Source organism: Coenobita brevimanus, unplaced genomic scaffold (assembly GCF_032717465.1).
Source record: "Coenobita brevimanus isolate Jiangsu-jjx unplaced genomic scaffold, ASM3271746v2 jjx.HiC_scaffold_2614, whole genome shotgun sequence".
NCBI lineage: Eukaryota > Metazoa > Arthropoda > Malacostraca > Decapoda > Coenobitidae > Coenobita > Coenobita brevimanus.
In genome coordinates this window covers 46,558-65,169 of record NW_027643560.1, presented here as the reverse complement: position 1 = coordinate 65,169, position 18,612 = coordinate 46,558, and the positions used below count along the sequence as shown (strand labels likewise).

Sequence of the window (18,612 nt, the reverse complement as noted above, 5' to 3'; positions counted from 1 at the left end):
CTCTCCATCCTCTCCACCATCCTCCTTATTTGAAATTGTGGGTTGAGGGAGGTTGTATATTAGTGTCACCAGGTGAAGGCATCCCTCTTTAGCGTCAGTTCTTTTTTTATTTTAATTTACACAGTTGGTGGATTTATACAAACCAAGGATGAACATATTTTTTTTCCATCCTCCTCCAAGCAGAGATAGGGAAGGTGTTGAGGGATGTTTAAATACCTGGGCAGCTCCACCACTCACACACATCAGTGCCACCACATGAAGGCACCTTAGGCTAAGTAAAGGAAGTCTAAGTATTGGACCTTATGTTGTATATGTGTTGGTCAGGAAATTATATTCATCTTGGACATGTGTTAGGAGTGTAATGCTGGATGGTAGTGAGACATGGGCAGTAAAGGAAGAGGATATTCATTGGCTCAGACATACAGAGGACAGTGATTAGATGGATGTGTTGTGTGTTCTTGAATGCTACGCCTGGGAGGGCTAGTGTTTCGTGTTCTTGTGTATTATGTCGTTTGCTGTGAAGATATACTGGCGAGGCAGGGTAGTCAAACAAGAGATGGGTGGAGTGAGACAGCGGTGTTTATTCTCTAGCTTTCGAATCTGACCCTCAACACAAAACAGCTGAGCATTGTGGGTAGCGCGCCAAGTGCGGCTAATTCAAAATACGTAACATCTTCCTCCTTTCGTAAAAGACACATAATCAATCCTGACATGCAAAGCACGAAGCACCTTACCCCTTTAATAAATAAAGCATAATCAATCATGATAAGATTAGGTATTCAATAGACAGTTGGACATATATCAAGTGTCGGGTGTTGCACTCCATTTACATTCTTTGGAAATAAAGTGCTGTATAGAACCCAATAATTCCTTACAGACCACACATATTTAAAAAAAAAAAGAATAATTATTATTTCCTTGAAGGGCAAGATTAATCACAGTGCAAAATAGTACACTGTATGGTACATTATTCCTACAAGTCCAGTCTCCTTGGTGCTTTAACTGTCCTACCTGACCGGGTTACATAGTCACTTACTAAAGGAGATCCGACACAGTCCCCACAGCTCACAGTCTCAAGTTCTAATGATGCGTCACCTGCCAGTGTTGTCTTATCATCATTGGGCCGACTCTTGTGTGTTCTGGCTGGTTTAGATGATCGCAGTTGTTGACGGTTTCTCCTGTATGTACCTCCATCCTTCGTTGTTACTTCATAAGCTCGGGGACTAAGTTGCTTCTCTACAGTGGCTTCCTTCCACTCCTTCTTTGGATCATCTATTGGTTGTACTCGCACAGTATCTCCAACGGACAAGGGTTTGAGGCTTCTTCTATGCATGTAGTGTTCTGCAGTGCTGGCTCTTTTCTTCTCCATGCATTCTCGTTCTCCAGCAATGATATTTGGCTGCAAGCGAGCATTAATAGCAGGGATCAATGTCTTGGTGCGACGCCCCATAAGCCGCTGAGCAGGACTGGTTGCCATACCTTCTTGAGGGGTATTGCGCATGTTCAGCAATCCAAGGTAGGGGTCTTCTTTGGCCTGATGGCACTTCTTCATCATGAGCTTGACAGATTTGACAGCGGCTTCAGCTGCACCATTGGACTTGGGGTTTCCAGGACTAGAAGTTTCATGGCAAAATTTCCACTTCTTTGCAAATGACTGAAACTGATGAGAGGAAAACTGTGGACCATTATCACTGATCACAACGTCAGGTATGCCATGTCGAGCAAAGTGGTGCTTAAGTTTTGTGACGATGGCTTCTGAAGTTATCTCTGGAAGGTAGTCAACTTCAGTGAACTGACTAAAGTAATCAACAGTTACCAGATAGTTTCGGTTTTGGATGGTGAACAAGTCAGTTGCCACTTTTTCCCAGGGACGTTCTGGAAGTTCATGTTGATACAGGGGCTCAGGGGATTGCTTAAGTGAATAGGAGGAACAGACGTCACAGGACTCCACAAACTGACGGATTTCCGAAGACATCCTAGGCCAGTAGATTAACTCCCTTGCACGTCATAGGCAGGAGTTTATACCCGAGTGGCCAGCGTGCACCTTCTCCATCATCTCATATCGCATAGAGCTAGGGATTACCACCCTCTCTCCTCTAAGAATAACACCATCTTGTACAGACATCTCCTCTCGATAACTGTAATATGGGGCTAGGCAGTCTGGAAGGTGACCTTTCTCATCAGGCCACCCTTGAACGATGACATCCTTGAGCAGTCTTAACGTTGGGTCCTTTTCTGTGGCATGCCGTATTTCTTGAAGGCAAGATTCCCTGAACTGGGAGTAGGCTAGACTGTTAACTGAGAAAGACTCATCTCCTGTGTCAGGCAGGGGAGCACGTGAAAGAGCATCAGCAATGGGGATTTCTTTGCCAGGACGGTAAAATAGTTGATACTGGTAGTTTTGAGCGCGAAGGAGCATCGCCTGGAGTCGTCGTGGGGCACGAGATAGTGGCTTGTTTGCTATGAACACAAGAGGTTTGTGATCTGTGAGGACCCTGACCGATCTTCCATATGTGTAGTGATGAAATTTCTCTAATCCGTATACAACGGCTAACATTTCTTTTTCAATTTGAGCATAATTTCTTTCAGAGTTAGATAAGGAGTGACTGGCAAAGGCTACAGGCTTCCCATTTTGCATTAATGCTGAACCCAGACCATATTCACTAGCATCGTTTTCTAGGGTAAGCTCATCACAGGGGTTGTAAAATGTGAGCACAGGGCTATTGGTGATCATACACTTAATTCGGTTGAATGCTTCTTGTTGGCTTGCTGACCAAACCCAAGAAACATCCTTCTTTACAAGATTATGCAAGGGGTACAAAACAGATGCTGAGTTGGGCAGAAACCTAGCAAGATAATTGACCATACCTAGAAAACGCCTTAGCTCCACAACATTAGTAGGTGCTGGATACTCACATATGGCTCGGATTTTGTCAGGATCAGTTACCAGGCCATCTTTTGTAATACAGTGACCCATAAATTTTACATTGTCAGTTCTCAGAGTGAGCTTGTCTTCATTCAGTTTTATATTCATTCTCTGACACCTCTCAAAGAACTGCTTCAAGTTGGCGTCATGCTCTTCCAGAGATTTCCCATGAATTATCACATCATCAGCTTTGCAAATTACACCAGGTACACCTTGTAAAGTTTCAGGTAGTCTTTTCTAAAAGATTTCGGATGACACTGATAAACCAAAGGGTAGTCTAACCCAGCGGTATCTCCCAAAACACGTTTGAAAAGTGGTTAGGTAGCTAGATTTTTCATCAAGTTTGATGTGCCAGTAACCAGAAGCAAGATCTGCTTTAGAGAAGACTTTTGACTGGCTCAACTCATGCAATGTATCCTCAAGTACAGGAAGAGTATAACGCTCTCGGAGCAGTGCTTTGTTGAGTTCACAAGGGTCTATACAAATTCTGATGTCACCATTCTTCTTTGGTGCAACCACAATCTGGCTCACCCATTCAGTCGGCTCACTAACTGGCACAGTGACACCTAAGTTCTCTAGTCTATCAAGTTCAGTTTTCAGCTTTGGTCTAAGTGCAACAGGGACCCTTCTATCAGGCATGATTGTTGGCTTCACCTGGGGGTCTACTGACAATGACTGTAGACCTGGCAGAGTACCTAAACCATCAGTGCCGGTATTACTCAACATGTCACTATTACAGTCAGACTCACTCACTTTCACATTATCCACACGTTCAAATACATCTTCATTAACAGTTATCAGATCCATCTGTTTGCTAGCCCCAAGACCTAAGAGAGGCACTAAATTTCCTTCAAACACCACAAACTCCACAGAATATTTCTTACCATTTTTGGGATTTTTAATGCTTCTCCTGCACACACCCACAGGAGTCTGAACAGAGTTATTCCAGGTAGTAAGGATTCTCTTAGTCTTCTGTACATTTTTTGCATATTGTGGTGGTAGGGCATTAACTGATGAGCCAGTGTCAATCTGAAAAATTACCTCATTATCATCAATTAACATGCAACACTTAACATCTTTCTTGGGAGATTTTACAGAGTTTACTGTCATGTAATGTAATGTGTTAACCCACTCTTCATCCGAACTGGACGCCCCATGGGGCTGAGCATCTGGTTCACTCTCAGCAACCTGATGTACAGCTTTCTTTTTGAAGTTCGAGGATTTTACAGTGGCATTGACAGAGGCTTTAACACGACACATACTTGCAAAATGGTCTCTTTCCCCACACTTCAGGCATACTTTCCTTACAGCTGGACATTTATTTCTTGCAAACACATGTGAAAGACCACAAAACTTACATTTCCTAGCTACACTGTTGGAACTATGTGCTTGGGCACAACTGTCTGTCCTAGATCTGACCTTGTTCACAGTTTCAGGGACAGGATTCAACACTTGGGTCTGTGAGATGGCACTCTCTGCAGCTTTGCAGGTATCAATACACTTCTCTAAAGTCAAATTTCTTGTTTTAAGTAGCTCAGTACGAACACTGGAGTCATGAATGCCTAACACAATTGTCTTTCATCAGGGAAGCTTTACATGTGTCACAGTAATCACAAGTCTTTACAAGAGTTTGCAAATCTGAGTAAAATTTATCAAAGGGTTCCCCTTCTTGCTGGTTCCTTGTATTAAATATGAATCTCTCATAAGTAACATTAATTTCACCAATGGCAAACTCATCAGATTTGTTGATTATATCTTGCACTGTCCTATCAGCTTCATTACCTTCAAACTGCAAACCATTGTATACTTTGAGGGCATCATCTGCTAAATACTGTAGGAACGTAGCTACCTGGCTGTTGGGTTCTTCAGTGTGTAGTCTTGAGAGAAGAGCATACATGTTCCATCTCTGTTTGAAAAGCTTCCAGTTTTCTGCAAGATTTGTCCCCAAACAGAAGGGCTGAGGGGCTCTGACACCAGCATAACGGCGCTCACTGTCAGTGTCTGTACTCATCTTGGTGGGTGAGGCTGGTAGGTTACAGGAACTTATCAATAGGTTGCAGGTCAAAGGAGATCCGTCTACTCACAGGCTGTAGGCAGGAACATCAGTAGATTGTAGGGGACCAGTTCACTCACAAGCAGGAAGAATGTGCAGGTTCCCCAGCAGGCTAACATCCACTTCAAAATTTCGCCAGGAGTAGCAGCAGGTCATATCACTCAAATGGCTTATACTGCAGACCGCATTCTCTTCTCAGCTCCACTTCCATCAGCTGCCACGATGTTTCATGTTCTTGTGTATTATGTCGTTTGCTGTGAAGATATACTGGCGAGGCAGGGTAGTCAAACGAGATGGGTGGAGTGAGACAGCGGTGTTTATTCTCTAGCTTTCGAATCTGACCCTCAACACAAAACAGCTGAGCATTGTGGGTAGCGCACCAAGCGCGGCTAATTCAAAATATGTAACAGCTAGGTTTACAATGGAAGAGTTGAGAGGAAGGAAGGGACTTGAATGTACTTTTGATTTCACTTCTGTAACCCAGGAACACACTTACACCTGTGAGTGGTAACCATTTTTGTGAGGTGAACCATTTTATGAGGTGAAGTGGAGCCAACTATGGTGCCCCTGTTAACTGATTGGAGAGATGTAAATGGGAGTGGATGACGGTAATGGTATACTGTACAGGCTAAACCTAACTGAGGTCTAGGACATTTTCGTTTATTTGCTGTCTCTTATCAACTGGATGGGTTACACATATAGCCTTAATAAATCCCTTTTAGCACGATGCATTTCCTAGACTGGGTGAAATAGTTTGGCAGCATCAGGAATAAAGTGCAGAAGCACTAGATTCAGAATCATGTGAGGCTTAGCAGGACCCAGACTTTTAGTGAAGCAACTTGCATAGAATCATATGGATCTACAGTGAAGCATCATGTGGGGCTTGCCGCAGTGGGGTACTCTGAGTGGGAAAATTGTTAGGGAAACTCACTGAAGTACTATATGAGGCTTCACATTAGGCTTTGATGGAGTGAAAGGCCAGTGTGTGGAAAACCCTCAGGAAGCTCAAGTGAAGGGTGATACGGGGCTTCGCTCGTGAAGTCTACCGTGTGACTGGAGCTTCTCTTACGTAATGCCATCAGGGGAAGGATGCTGGCAATTACCTTGGCATCTACTGGAGCACGATAGCCTACCCTCGGACCCCCACACCTTGAAGTAATGGCACCAGCTGCTTGTGTTTCTTGACCTTTTTTCCTCTTGCCCTGGAAAGTGAGGGTGGTCCCTAATTATATAGCAGAGTTGCCGTGAATTCCACACTGGTTGTGACGTCATTATTCCACACATTCTCGTTTAGTAACTGGATAACAGATGATGTGTTGTTGGTACAACTACTATAATATTTGTCATTCATCATCATCATCCGGACTTCCTTTCCCACCCAAGGGCAGGGTGAGGAGTAGCAATGTCCAGACAGCACCAACTTGCCCAATCCAAATAGGCCACACTTCCATTCACTCATCATTCAAGCCCCCGGAATCCTGGCTCTACCGGATACGCCGAAAAAAACATTCACCACATTCTGCAGCTTCACACAAATGTATCCGATTGAGTCAATCCGGACGCTGCCATGCTCACAAGGGGTGCCAAAATCCCTGATCATGCATTTTTCCTCACAACATTCATCCAGCCAGCTCGATCTCTTGTCAGTTCACTAGCCTCACCGACTTCCAAACCTCTCTTCCTCACACACTCATCCACCATATCTCTCCACCTTCTCCTTGGCCTACCTCGCCTCCTCCCTCCTTCAAATTCGCTCAGGTATACCTTTTTCACCACTGTATTGTTATCCATTCTTTCCACTGACTGTACCATCTCAGGACACTCTTCAATTCTGGTGTCCACTGACTTCCTCACTCCACACCTTTCACGAATCACACTATTTCATATCCTGTCCACCCTCTGTACTCCACATACATTCCTCAACAGTCCCATCTCCACTGCTCTTACTCTTGACTTTTCATTTTCATGCCACACCATAGTCTCACATCCGTATGTTAGAGTTGGCACTAACACTCCTTCATGTAAGCCTCGTGCAGCTGCAACATTCAGGCCTCTGTTTCTTATCAAGGCCTTCATTGGACCAGCTACTTTTCTTCCTTGTGTCACTCTACTTTCAACTTCTTTTGCACATTTTCCTCTCTTTTCTATCACTGTACCGAAGTATTTGAACTCTCTTGTTAATGTTGGAGGAGAGGGTATAAATAATGATGTCAGACCTATTATGGTTTAAGTGTAAGAACGTTAAATGATTATGCTAGTTAAGTCAGCAAATGCCGATTAATAACCAATCAAGAGACAAGAAAGTTTATCAGCACCCAGATTTTCTAGTATATCAACTGTACACGATTCACATCATTGTTCAGATTGTTCTTGACTATTACAAAGTAAGTGTTCAATGCTAATGTTTGGTATGTGTCTTGTAAATAATTAATTTTTTCAATAACAAATAATGACATCATCCTTCCTCTTCCTCGATTGACCTCGCAGCTCACGATCTCGTCCTTCCTCTTCCTCGATTTGCCTCGTGGTTCTCGTTGCGTCTACCTCAGGTCACCACACTCCTTTCACCTGTCCCATAAAGAAACTAAGTAAATGGCAATAATAGAAGAACAAGATAAATCAAATATATGCACAATACCAAAAAAAAATTGAGGAGGCCGTGTGTAGAGGATGGAGAGTGAGAGACTGACGAGGAGAGTGTATGTGAGTGAGGTGGAGGGGGGGGAGAGGGAAGGGGAGGCCGAGGATGAGATGGAGGGATGGAGTGGAGAGGTATATGAGAGAGGGGGGTGTGAGTCGGGAGCAGGGCAGTGAAATGGCGGGGGACAGGCTGACTTGGAGGCGATTTGTTTGTGGCCACCCCGTACGGGATTAAGGCGTCTGGCAATAGATAGATAGATAGATTAGTATTGTTATCATCATCATCATTATTATTATTATTATTATTATTATTATTATTATTATTATTATTATTACGTATGTTAAGTTTGCTTCCTCTATATTATTTCATTCAGCTCAACCCTTCAGTCAGAGAACCTTAATTATGAGGAAGGGAATGTTTGGAGCCAGCAGATCCAGTGTGTGTGTGTGTGTGTGTGTGTGTGTGTGTGTGTGTGTGTGTGTGTGTGTGTGTGTGTGTGTGTAAGACCATCAACATCATCATCCATTTCTTTTGTTATCTATCTATATATATATATATATATATATATATATACTGTATGTATATATACGATATATATATATATATATATACCGCCCCTGGGGGTAGGTTTTTTTTTTCAAGAATACTTCCCCAGTATCCCTGCTTGTCGTAAAAGGCGACTAAAAGGGTTGGTGGAGGGTTAGTGCCCCCCCTGGAAAACAGCTAACTTAAAAAAGCCTCGGACAAGGACTGACCAAACGATGACGACCCAGGACCGGACAAAGGACTTGGGAATGGGTACATGGAATATAAGAGGAGCGAATGATGAGGTGAAAGAGAGAGAGATTGTCCAGGTCCTTGAGGGTGTGAAAGTGGATGTATGTGGAATAACTGAAACAAAATGGAAAGGAGAAAGTGTGAGAGAATGGGAGTATGGATGGGGTATATGTGCAGGAGTAGGTGAGAATGAGAGGGCAAAGGAAGGAGTATGTATAGTTGTGAGTAAAAGATGGAAGAAGAGCATAAGACAGTATGGATCAGTTGGGTCAAGGATTGTGTGGATAAAGTTGAAAGTTGGAATACAAATGTGGGCGATTTTGTGTGTGTATGCGCCAATGCAAGATCATGCTAGAAGAGTGAGAGAAGTGTTCTGGACAAATGTAGAAGTGTGCATGGAAAAGTTTGGAAGGAATGAGAGAGTGTTTTTGATTGGTGATATGAATGGTAAAGTTGGGAATGTGAAGGTGGATGGAATAGTTGGTGAGTGGGATGTGCCTGCTGAGATAGATGAGAATGGGAGTGCATTAGTGGACATTTGTGCTGGGAGGGGGCTGGTGATAGCCAATACCCTCTCCAGGCATAAAATGATCCACAGGTATACATGGCGAGTGATGAGAAGGGTGGGTGGTGAACTGAATGAAAGGAAGGCAATGATTGATTATGTGTGTGTGGATGAAAGGATGCGAAGATGTGTAATGGATGCAAGAGCTTATAGAGGTTGGGGGAGTGGACTTTCTGACCACTACTTGGTGGTAGCCAGAATTAGGATTCAAGTAAGATGGAGGAATAGAAGAAGGGAAAGACGAGAGGAAGGAGTAGTTGCAAGGAGAGTGGAAACGTTACAAGAGGTTGAGGAAAAGGCAGAGTATAAGAGAGAAGTGGAGGAACGATTGGGCAAATATGAATTGGAGCAGATGGGAGATGTGGAAGGTGTGTGTAGGATATTTACAGAAGAAATATGTGCAGCATGTGATGTGGTGTGTGGAAGGAAGAGAAGATGGAGGGGGGTGCAAGGAACAGCGTGGTGGACTGAAGAGGTGAGACAGGCTGTGTCACAAAAGAAGAAAGCATACAGTGAATGGATAAGAAATAGGGACGTGGAAGAAGTTGAGAGGCGGAAGAGAGAGTTATATGTAGAAAGAAAGAGAGAGGTGAAAAGATTAGTAAGAGAGAGTAAGAAGAGAGTGGATGAGGAATTTGGAAGGAATTTGAGTGTAAAGCGGAGGGACTGTAAAAAAATGTTCTGGAAAGAGGTGAAAAGAATAAGACAGGGTGGAAGTGAAGTTAGCAGAGAAGTGAAAGATAAAAATGGTAGATTACTAGTGGAGAAGGGAGAAAAAGTGAGCAGATGAAGAGAACACTTTAAGGAATTGTTGAACATAGAGGATGGAAGTAATGCGAGTATAAGTGGCTGGGGAATGGCTGGGAGAAGGAGGGACGTAAGAAGACAGGAAGAAATCAGTAGGATAGAAGTTGTGGAAGCAATGAAGAAAGTTAAATCGGGAAAAGCCCCGGGAATTGATGGAGTGTGTGGTGAAATGCTGAAGCATGGGGGAGAGATAGTAGTAGAATGGATTTGGAAGATGTGCAGATTGGCCCGGGAGTAAGGTAGAGTCCCGGAGGATTAGAAGTCAGGTATAATTATTCCCTTGTACAAAGGAAAAGGAGAAAAAGAAGTGTGTGGTAATCATAGGGGCATTTGTCTTCTTAGTATAATAGGAAAAGTGTATGGTAGGATACTTATTGACAGAGTTAGAGAAAGAACAGAGAAATTAGTTGGAGAAGAACAGGGAGGCTTTAGGAAGGGAAGAGGTTGTGTAGATCAGATATTCATTCTTAGATCTTTAGTGGAAAAGTTTCTAGAGAAGGGAAAGAAGTTGTATGCAGCTTTCATGGATTTGGAGAAAGCATATGACAGGGTGGATAGACAATGATTGTGGAAAGTGTTAAGAATATATGGAGTAGATGGGAAGCTGTTGAATGCTGTGAAGAGTATGTACGATGGTGCGAAGGCTGCAGTGCGTGTGGATGGTGAACTAAGTGAATTTTTCTCTTTGAAAGTTGGGTTGAAACAGGGATGTGTCATGTCTCCATGGTTGTTCAATCTGTACATGGATGGGGTAATAAAAGAGGTACAAGGTAGGGTAGTGGATGTTGGAGTGGCCCTGGTGAGAGAGGTTAGTGTTTGGAAACTCCCTGTACTGTTGTTTTGCAGATGATACTGTGTTGTTGAATGAAGACGAAGGGGAGCTGCAAGGCTTGGTGGATGAGTTTGGGAGAGCGTGTAAAATGGAATCTAAAGGTGAATGTAGGGAAAAGTAAAGTGATGGTCTTTGAGAGAGGTGAAGTCAGTGAATGTACAGCGAGGTTGGATGGTGAGGAATTGGAAAATGAGAGTACGTTTAAGTACTTGGGTAGTGTGATGAGTAAGGATGGAGGTTTGTAGGGTAAAGTGCTTGAAAGGGTACAGCAGGGAAGAAAGGTTGCTGGTTCTTTGAAAGCAGTGATAAGAAACAGGGAAGTGAGCATGGAAGTGAAAAAGTTACTACATGACAGTACAGTATTGTGATACCAACTCTAATGTATGGAAGTGAAGCTTGGACGTTGTTGGAAGGACACAAGTCAAGAGTGAGAGCAGTGGAAATGAGTTATTTAAGAGGAGCCTGTGGAGTCACATGGAGAGACAGGCTGACGAATGAGGATATAAAGGAGCGTTGTGGTGTGGATGTGGATGTGATAGGAGGCATTATGAGGAACACACTGAGGTGGTTTGGCCATGTGGAGAGGATGGAGGGTGAAAGACTGACGAAGAGAGTGTATGTGAGTGAGGTGGAGGGGGGAAGAGGGAGGGGGAGGCCGAGGATGAGATGGAGGGATGGGGTGGAGAGGTATATGAGAGAGGGGTGTGTGAGTTGGAAGCAGGGCAGTGAAATGGCGGGGGACAGGGCAACTTGGAGGCGATTTGTTTGCGGCCACCCCAAACGTGATTGAGGTGTCTGGCAATAGATAGATCGATAGATAGATGTTAGGAGTGTACTGCTGTATGGTAGTGAGACCTGGGCAGTGACGGAGGAGGATATTCGCCAGCTCAGACCTACAGAAATGACAATGATCAGGTGGATGTGTAGTGCGTCCCTGCGTCCAAGGTCTGGGGGGGCTGGGTTCACGATGGAAGAGTTGAGAGGTAGGATGGGACTGGAGTGTATTGGTGTTGTGATGAGGAGAGGTAGATTGAGCTGGTTTGGACATGTGGAGAGGATGGGGGATGATAATTGGGTTAGGAAGGTGAGAAGTGTTAATATTGGGGGTGGGGTTACGAAGGGTAGACTGAGAAAGACATGGGACGAGGTCATTATATGACCTCAGGGTTAAGGGACTGAACAGGGAGGCTGCAATGAATCGTGCAGCATGGAGAGCTGCCATTAGGTGACCAAGACCGACGCATGCAAGCATGCTGGAGCCTTTAAAAATGAAACTAAACGATATATATGTACTGTACTGTATATATATATATATATATATATACTTTATATGTACTAAGAGAGATAGAGAGAGAGAGAGAGAGAAATATCAACTCACAGCTTCCTGATGCCAGACCCTTCTTTATTCCAGGGAGCGTCGTCAGGCTCGAAGGGCATTGGTCCCTGCACTGGGGGGTCATACTCTTCATCGTTAACTCCCGCACCTGTGTCCCTGTGCCACAGACAAAAACAGAAACAGTAAGTCTCCATTACTTTCATCAGAGTTTGTCTTCATTATTGTTGCCTTTTTTGTTTTTAATTTGTTATTACAGGGTTTAGTAGCTGCCATTTCTGCAAGTGTAGTTTGCTTTGTATGTCGAGTGGTGTCACTGTTCTTTTAAAGGTATAAACATGTTTTGAGTGCTAGTGAATTGCTTAGGATTGCTAGTGAATTGCTTTTCTCTCCCTCCCTCCTTCTCTCTTCCCCTCCTCCCTCCTCTTTCCTCTACCATCTCTCCTTTCACTTCTCTCTCTCCCTTCTTCCTCCTGCCTCCCTCTCTTCTCTTCCCCTCTCGACTGACGCTGTCTTCCTGTGTCTGTCATCTCACTCTACATATATATAAACACGTACAATACATACATATACAAACTTTCACACACACACACACACACACACACACACACACACACACACACACACACACACACACATGCACTGATACATACAAACAGATAGATATATAGACAGGTAAGTAGATACAAAGTTGGCTGTACTGTAGATAGGTAGATATATAGACAGACAGACAGCCAATTAGACTGATCAATATGGCTAGAGAAACACACAGGGACAGTTGAATATAAAACCCAGACAGACCAAAGGAATTGATGTCCCTGGCAGCAACAACCCTTTTCCCTTTAGTTCTTATTCACTCCATTCACTTTAGACTCTTTCTCCTCCCTTTTCTCTCCATTATTTCCTCCCTTCTCTCTTTCCCTCACCTCGTCCCCTGCTTACCCCTTTTGTTCGTTTTCCCTTTTTCACCTGCTCCCTCTTCCCTCTTAGTCTCCTGTTCCCTCTTTGTCTTTCCTTTGCCCTCCATATCTTTGTCCCTCCTCTTTATTCCTTCTCTCTCTCTCTTTACGTTCCCTTCTCTCTCCCTCTTTACCTTCCCTTCTCTCCTGTACCCTTCTCCTTTGAATCCTCATCTCTCTTTTAGCCTCTCTTACTTTCCTTCTTCCCCTGCCTCCCTCTTTCCTCGACCTCCCCAGTAAAAATACTCCAATATTATTAAAAAAACACAGTAAAGGATGCATGACATTTATTAGAATCATATTAACACTGTCATGAAGAGATACTGAACATGCAGACAAAAAGTGGATTCACATCAAAGGATATTATCATATTCTCCATTATTATGTGTACAGTTGGGGATAAGAATATAGCTGACACTGTTACAAAACAACTCTGGTAGATGGATGGTGACTATCAACCCTGGGAGATACTATCATGAGTGAAATGAGGCTACACACTTGGTAACTAGTCACAGTCATCACTCTTAGGCAGAGAACACACAGCCATAAGTAGTCACTCGGTAATCTCTACTGAGTGACCATACATAGTCAAGGTCCAGGATGACTCGCACACTGTTACACCACTTATCACACATCTCAAATTTTTTCTTAATAGCTTCCAGCAACTGTTGGGAGGTAACCAGCTAGGTTGGCACTTGTTTAGCTTCCAGTCCTTAGAAAACATTGGCTGTACCATGGCTCACCCCAATACTGGGAAGTGCCTCTTTCAGATTATGTAAACAGTATAGCTGAATCAGAAAATACCAACATTTGACCTCTCAGATGATGATAACCCCCCTGTACATTATCTTTGAAAGTTGTCACCCTCAAATTCACACCAAAAACAACAATTTTACTGTTTTAATAATACTTAAGTTTCTTTTTCAAGTCCTTCTAGTGAACAAAAAGCTGCAGCAGTAGTACTAGTATGTAGATATGGCTACTGGCATTACAAGATCACATTCTAGGATAACACTCTGTAGTGTGGACTATGTGAGAAGGCAGAATTTTCACAAGGGGTTCTTCTGACAGGAAGAGATGTCATACAGAACATGCTGTATTTGCTGCCACCTAAGCCAGCTGGTCAAGCTTATCGCTCCAAAGATGAAGCAGCTCAGCTGCTTGCAGAACTTATTCAGGAACACTGGCTCTTTTGCAACCTCTACACCATCCACACCAGACACATAAACACATTCTGAAGCTCTATGGAGACTTTGTGACTCTAGTTCAGACATGGAAACAGAGACAAAACCACAGTTTTGTCAAGAGGGCAGACACTTTCAACAATCATGCACAAGAGGTCTTTGATATCTTCTGCCAGGACCCTATAATATGCCAGAAGCTGGAACTGAAATATGGGGTGAGAATGACTGACATGGAATGGGACTTTCTACAAGATCAGAGAACCCAGAGAAAGATGTACTGTGAAGACTTCATTGATCGTAAATGGATGAAAACAATGGAACGCAGACAAAAGGACTTGCAGGCCCTTGACAGAATGAGACAAGATGTAGAAAGAGTTGAGCAAGCCAACTGCCTTGTTTGACTTTAGTAAACAGTCAGACTCAGAGGAAGATCACCAGAGTATGGATACAGATGGAGGTGGAACTTTCCCTTCCAGTGATGAAGGTATCAGTATGGGTGAAAGTGACTCAAAAAGGCGCCACTTGTTCTCCACAGCTCTCAGCTAAGTGATGTGCTGCCGCAAAAATACCAGTATATCCATGAGAGCATAAGGAAAGTGTGACCAGAGTATTAGGAGTTGATAAACTGAAGAGCTGCTACCACATGTGTGATGCACAGGCCGTAGCAGCCGTCATCACAGTTGCAAACCGCATGTTTGACACAAACTGGAAGGCACACAATGAACCAGAGGTCACTGATCTGGACACCAAGCCAGAATCCAAGAGTGTCAGGGCAGCAGGCAAGAGCACTGAGGTGTGCACACTAGATGAGACAGTCAAGGTCATGAACTCTGATAAGTCGTGGTGACCTATTCTGATGATGGCTCAAAGAAGAAGGGTGCTGGGTCATTTTCTGTTCAGGGTATCACCATTAACGGAAAATACAGGTCACTGCCCACACTAAGCATTGCTTCAGAGTCCAGAAAGAACTTAGCTGCTCTCTGGGTGGCAGTCCTGGAAATTCTGGAGGCAGCAAGTGGTGTTGCAGCCAAAACTCTGTTCAAGAAAATTGACTTTGTGATCACAGCCCAGACAGCTCACAATATCAAAGTGGATGTACTGTGGCTGAGAGTCTGGACTCTGAACATGTTCATGATCATCCGTTATGTAATGAGCACCAACTCTGATGTTCAACAGGGTCATTACCAAGCAGTGGGATGAAATATAGAACACACTAGGTAGAGACAAGATCTACTCAACTTCCTTGTCAATGCAACAACTGCAGCAATGAGTGTCACTGAACAAGCCCTGGACTGCATGACAAGACTTATCATGACTTTGATCACAAATCATGGAACAAGTGGCATGAATCTGACCTCCACACAGCCCCACCATCAAACAAGTCTGTCACCCTCAAGGATGAGCATTCAATCACTTGACATTGACCTGCACTATCAGTCTGTACCATCTGGCTACTGTGGCATCCTATCTGCAGAAGTATGAGTATGTTACCAAGCAGCTGGCCTGCATTGTGAGGTGTTTTCTGGACTTGGATTTCCTGAAGGTGATGTACTGTGCAGGTGGTCTCCTTGGACTTCATCTGGTTGAACCACACCTGTCTCTGATGACATCTGCTGAAAAACAACACACAGCAAGATCATGCCAGCATATCAACAGCTGTGCCAGAACCGAGGGATGTAGTGCCAGTCACTTTGTTGCAGGCAGAGGAACCAGCATTCAAGTTTGTTTCTGAGGAAAGGTTCCAGCATACAAAGTATGATGAGGACATCTGCAGTGGCATGCTTGAAGCAGCAACCTCATTCCAACCTGAGGTAATCAAGCTCCTGAAGACGAACATTCCCAAGCTGGCTACTGGCTTTCAGAGGCAGAAGAGCAATATCTTCAGCTTTGAGGACTGACGAGTCTGCAGAAAGTTGTGTCACTCAGATGGATCCAAAGAAGTTGAAGGCACCAGTCCACAACCTGAATGAAGAGTGCAGTGTGGGCTTTGTTAACTATGAGCTATCATGAAGAAGTGCCAAACAGCTTGGGAGTGCATCTGCAGCACAGGTGACAGCCACATCCTCAGACCTCATTCACCCAAGACAACCAGGGTCTTTCAGGAACTATGACAGAATCATCAGGAAAGGAGGAAGGACACCAGAAATCATGCTGCAAGAGGAACTGAAGTAGCAGGACCTGCAAGACATGGAGATTGCTAATGTTGCAGTAGATCATTGGGGAAACAGACCTTGATACACTGAAGGGAATGGGAGGCCCTTTGACATGTATGCAACGACTTATCTTGCTCTCGTGTTCCTGAACTTGATTCTTCTGAATTCTCTACTCTCTGGCTTCGGCTATCCTCTCATTCTCTGACTAAATATATCTGTGATGTTTACTTATCCCCTAATTCTACTGACTATCAAAATTCTTTGACTATCTTACTTTTACTATGGAACACATTCTATCCATTTCTCCTTTCTCTGAAATCTCCATTCTACGAAATTTCAATGTTCACCACCACCTTTGGCTCTCCTCTCCTTTCACTGAGCCACCAGGTGAACAAGCCTACATCTTTTCTATCCTTAATGACCTATAGCAGCTTGTACAGCACCCTATCCGTATCCCTGACTTCCTTGGAGAGCGCTCCAACATACGTGACCTCTTCCTTACAACTAATCCTTCTGCTAACACTGTTAATCTTTTCTCTCCATTGGGCTCCTCCGATCACAACCTTATTACCTCAGCCTGTCCTATCACTCCGGTACAGCCTGTGGTCCCTCCAAAGAAACAGCGACTGTGGCACTTTGGAGCTGCAGATTGGGAGGCCCTTAGGCAGTACTTCTTTGATTTTCCTTAGAATAATTATTGCTTCCATGGCCGTGAGCCATCTGAGGGTGCCTTGCGCATTACAGAGGTTATTCTCTCAGGCATGGAAGCATACATTCCTTTCTCATACCCTTTGACTAATGCAACAAAGCCTTGGTTTAATCACGCTTGTTCTAATGCTGTCCGCAACAAGGAGCGGACCTATAAAAGGTACCAGCGCCAACCCACCCCTGAATCACATCTTTTTTATGTTTCTGCCCGGAATCGTACTAAGTCTGTTCTTCGCTCTGCACTAAATGCTCTCAACTTTCCAACTCGAATTCCTCCTGCTCCTTCTGGCACCTTGCCAAAAACCTTTCTAACAACTTTACCTCATCATCCTTCCCTCCTCTTTTCTACTCTGATGGCTGTTCCTCCATCACTTCTACCCTCTGACCTCCTCATGGCTGACATTAAAATTTCTTCAGCTGATGTATTTTCTGCCATCACTGGCCTCAGTACTAACAAGGCATATGGGCCTGATGGAGTCCCTCCTGTTGTCCTCAAGAACTGTGCTTCTGTGCTTACACCCTGCCTAGGTAAACTCTTTCACCATTGTCTTTCAACTTGTACCTTTCCTTCTTGCTGGAAGTTTGCTCTCATTCAGCCTGTCCCAAAGAAGGATGACCATTCCCAACCCTCAAACTATCATCCAATTGCTATAACATCCTGTATCTCAAAAGTTTTTGAGTCTATTCTTAACAGAAAAATTTTAAGGCATCTTTCCTATCACAACCTTCTTTCTGATCGTCAGTATGGGTTCCGTCAGGAACGCTCAACTGGCGATCTTCTCACCTACCTTTCAGGCTCTTGGTCATCCTCCTTTCGGGACATTGGCGAAAGCTTTAATATTGCACTTGACATCTCAAAGGCTTTCGATCGAGTCTGGCACTAATCCTTAATTTCCAAACTGCCCTCTTACGGTTTCTATCCTTTCATCTGTGCCTTCATCTACAGCCTCCTTTCTGGTCGTTCTATAGCTGCTGTTGTAGACAGCCATCTTTCTTCTCCTAGATCTATTAACAGTGGTGTTCCTCAGGGCTCTGTCCTATCACCAACTCTCTTCCGTTTATTCATCAATGATCTTCTAAGCTGTACATCTAACCCTATTCACTCGTATGCTGATGATTCCACCCTTCACCTTTCCATTCGGTTCCCGCAACGTCCATCCCAGCATTTACTTCAACAAACAAGGGATGAGGCTATGGCTCTCCTAATGTCTGACCTGGCTCGTATCTCTGACTGCGGTAAAAATAATCTTGTTGTTTTTAATGCATCTAAGACTCAGTTCTTACACCTATCAACCCAACAGAATCTTCCACAAGAGTACCCACTAAAATTTAATAATATCCAGCATCATCCTTGAACATGCTTGGGGTTTCATTCACTTGGGATTTAACTTGGAAAGATCATACTACATCTGTGGTATAATCAGCTTCCAAGAGATTAGGTGTGCAAAGCCGACTCCATTCTTTCTTTACCCCTGCACAATTGTTGACTCTATACAGGGGTTTTATCTGCCCCTGTGTGGAGTACAACTGTCATGTGTGGGAAGGCTCCCCACATACAGTTCTTCTCAATAGGGTGGAGTCAAAGGCTTTTCGTCTCATTAACTCTCCTCCTCTTACTGACTCCCTTCAACCTCTGTCTCTTCGCTGCACTGTTGCATCTTTATCTCTTTTCTT

The 18,612-nt window shown here is 43.9% G+C and overlaps 1 protein-coding gene and 1 pseudogene across 1 annotated transcript; one reads left to right on the top strand and one right to left on the bottom strand.

Annotated features, from left to right (window-relative positions):
• Window positions 1-2,005: 2,005 nt before the first annotated feature.
• LOC145389926 (uncharacterized) lies at window positions 2,006-13,479 on the bottom strand. The gene is made up of 6 exons (XM_080265038.1): window positions 13,451-13,479; window positions 11,980-12,093; window positions 5,163-5,368; window positions 4,709-4,951; window positions 3,209-4,488; window positions 2,006-3,163 (listed from the first exon to the last, which is right to left on the bottom strand). The coding sequence occupies exons 1-6, from the start codon at window positions 13,477-13,479 to the stop codon at window positions 2,006-2,008; spliced, it is 3,030 nt and encodes a 1,009-aa protein (XP_080121164.1).
• Window positions 13,480-13,493: 14 nt separating this feature from the next.
• Window positions 13,494-14,478, top strand: LOC145389925 (uncharacterized; annotated as a pseudogene).
• The last annotated feature ends 4,134 nt before the right edge of the window (window positions 14,479-18,612 follow it).